Source organism: Buceros rhinoceros, unplaced genomic scaffold (genome assembly GCF_000710305.1).
Source record: "Buceros rhinoceros silvestris isolate BGI_N320 unplaced genomic scaffold, ASM71030v1 scaffold7113, whole genome shotgun sequence".
NCBI classification, from domain to species: Eukaryota; Metazoa; Chordata; class Aves; order Bucerotiformes; family Bucerotidae; genus Buceros; species Buceros rhinoceros.
The window spans coordinates 116,071-119,036 of record NW_010405306.1 but is presented as its reverse complement, the minus strand read 5'-3'; the positions used below and the strand labels follow the sequence as shown (position 1 = coordinate 119,036).

Below are 2,966 nucleotides of genomic sequence, written 5' to 3'. Positions count from 1 at the left end.
TGTGATCTGAATTGCAGTATGCACCAACAGATACATTTTGATTCATTTAATAGTCTTTAATGTAATTTTAGTAAAATTTCTTTGCAGCAAGAGATCTCAAGTCTAAGGGATGCTTGATGCTAGAATTACTTCCTGTCTATTCGATATACCTATTCAAGATTTAGGAGGTCATAGTGGCTTCCATTCAAACCAGAAGGTCTGATTTTAATTACTTGTCATATAGAGGCTGTCTCTGATAACTGTACATCATTTCTATATTGTTGTAAATATGTATTTCTCTGCAATATTACTGCACATGCTGTATTTCAGGAAAAGCAGAGATTTCTGACCGATGTCCTACATGAAGTGATGTTGCTGGATGGTTTGGCCAGCTCACATCCAGTATCCCAGGAGGTGCAGCAAGCCACAGACATTGACAGAGTGTTTGACTGGATTGCCTATAAAAAGGTGAGACTAATTAAACCTATCTGTGTCTCTCTATATAGATATGTCAGTAGCTGTTAGATGATCATATTCCATCTGTAAAACAAATACCATTGTAAAAATACATAGGCCACGGTGTTACTAGCTGGGAAAATTTAATTTGTGTGGAATATATGTGGAATATACTACAGTGGTCTTAGCCAGTTACATTCAACACCTTGAGTGTTATTAAATGTTATGAACTTGGGAGGCTGTCAGAATTCAACAAGATTTGATTTTTTAAAATTGCTATTTAGTTTTGTGGCAATATCTAAATTGTGTTAGATGCTTTAAAAAGTAGAAGGATGTGTAGTCTTTGGCCTATTGAAACTGCCTAGAAAACTTGTCAAGTGCTAGGGTTAAATATACTGTTCTTTCTGGTTTTCTCTATGCATGAGAATTTTTCTGTCAGCTAGTGAAAACTCCAAAGTTGTTGCTGAACAGTGAGAGTGGAGGAACTGCCTTGTGGGGTGGCAAAGGAGCATATATAAAACTCAGGCAATTTCAAATGGTATTTCAATAAACAGAAAGCCTTCTGGCCAGCTTTGGGACTGAACAGCTTCTGTGCGGGAGTGAGTGGGCTGCACACTTCCACCTTTTTCGTCATGTGACCAGGCTTGCTGCTAGTGTATGACCCAAAAGCTGGTGGTTTCTATCATACTGTATGATGGTTCTCTGCTACGTTGTATGATGTGCCTTGGTTCCATGACCTAAGCTGCTTGATGTGTGATGCAGAGACTGCTACCTGCAGCCTTCCTCTATGAAGGCTGAAGCTCTCTGCTGGCGATTCAGTAATGAATCTTTTGACTATTACCCTTGAATTTGATAATAAGTTTTCTTTGCATCATTAGCTTCCTATCATCACACTGCAACAAGACAGCAGCAGCATAGCACTGACTTGCCTACTAAGCCTCCAGTTTAGCCAGTGCTCATTCTGGGCTAAAAAAGAGGTGTATCCTCTTTTACAAGCTATCAGTTATTCCCAGTCAGCACTAATTTCAACTTGATCCTCTTCCATGAAAGAATCTTACGCCTTTAAGGATGGGCAAATGACAGTGAGTGTGTTTGTGTCCATCTAATTGGTATAGAATGTAATATGCAAACACAAAATATATAGGAAAGTATTTTAAAATGCTGGTGTTGCTCAAGAGCCCAAGTAACATTTTCAAAAATCCCTTAGCTAGCTTTGAAAACATTACTCTTGGTCAATTAAGCTATAATAGCCAGCTGCTTTTAGCATACTGAAGTATTCTCATTGTTTAAGTGTTCCAGTCATATGTTTGCTGGTGATAGCTGAACCCTGGTGGGTTCAGAGGCTTGTCTCACATCAGTATCTTAATATTTCAAGCTAATTATTTTTTCTAATTAATATGATAATAGTAATATCATACAGTAAACGGTAATACTTGACAGTTATCTTTTCATCTTATGAACACTTTGCAAACATGAAGTAATTTCATTCACATTGAAATGACAAATAGGACAGTAGGACACATCAATACACTGTTAGCTATTTTATGCTGGCTCATAGGATCGCTCTGTTTTCTGTGCAGATTAGAGTACAATCTTTATCTTATATTTGTCCATTTAAAGGTCCTTTTTTCAGTGTAATAGTGGCCATGCCCAGTGGATACAGCAGCATCTCCACTCAGCTTCTCTGATGACCAGTTCTTCCAAACACTAGGTGACACTGAATGTATTCATAGCAGGGCCTTATCCTGTAAATTTTGAACCCAGTTACCAGATCTTGCAAACCACCTTAAAGAATGGCAATGGAAGAATTACTTACTTTCGTAGGTGAGGAGATTAAAAAGACCCACTCTTTCAGCCATGAAGTCTTTGTTTTCCTCTCTTATAATCTGTCTGTTGCTCTCTGTAATCATTCATCCTTTTGTTTTAGATACAAGCAGTATCTTTCCTGCCTGACTTCATAGGTGCCCTTTTCGCTGTTTTTGTATCTTCCTTCAAACATCTGACAGTGTTTCCTTCTGAGGATAAGTTAGAACAAATTTAAGATTTTGTAGATTTTACATTGTTTCATTTCTATGCAACCTCATATGCATGTATGTATAGCTTGCACTAAATATTAACTAGGAAAACAAGCTCTTTATTAGATAGCTAGAACATTTGCCTATCCTTCTAGCTCTCTAGTGTCTGCCAGTATAAACATTATGATAAAGGGTACATCAATAAAATCAAAACTGTAAAATTACAGTGAAGGCTTTTACCTGATCAAGTGTGTGCTCAGATATATTCAGGTGCCTCAAAGCCCTCCTTACACAATAAGTCCTGATGGAGGGACATTGTTGCTTGTGTTTCTGGGATGGCTTTTGGGGTTTTTGCTGACTGATTTTTTTAAATTGCTGTTAAGTATTAAGTTCTCAGGAATTTTTTCTTTTGACTCTAGTAAGCTTTGGATCAGGACCATCTGTGAGGACTTTTCTACTGTCTAAAATAAAAGGTTCATTTTTAAACAATCTAGCACTACGTGCAGTATGTTTTCC

At 37.4% G+C, this 2,966-nt stretch overlaps 1 protein-coding gene across 1 annotated transcript in view; it reads left to right on the top strand.

Moving 5' to 3' along the window:
* Nucleotides 1-309: 309 nt before the first annotated feature.
* TRHDE (thyrotropin-releasing hormone degrading enzyme) overlaps nt 310-2,966 on the top strand; it is a gene marked incomplete at its 5' end in the record, with an annotated part of 105,795 nt that continues 103,138 nt past the window's right edge. Inside the window, one exon of the mRNA XM_010133667.1 lies at nt 310-447. Within this exon, the coding sequence (XP_010131969.1) occupies nt 310-447 (138 nt within the window). The remainder of the gene's footprint in view (nt 448-2,966) is intronic.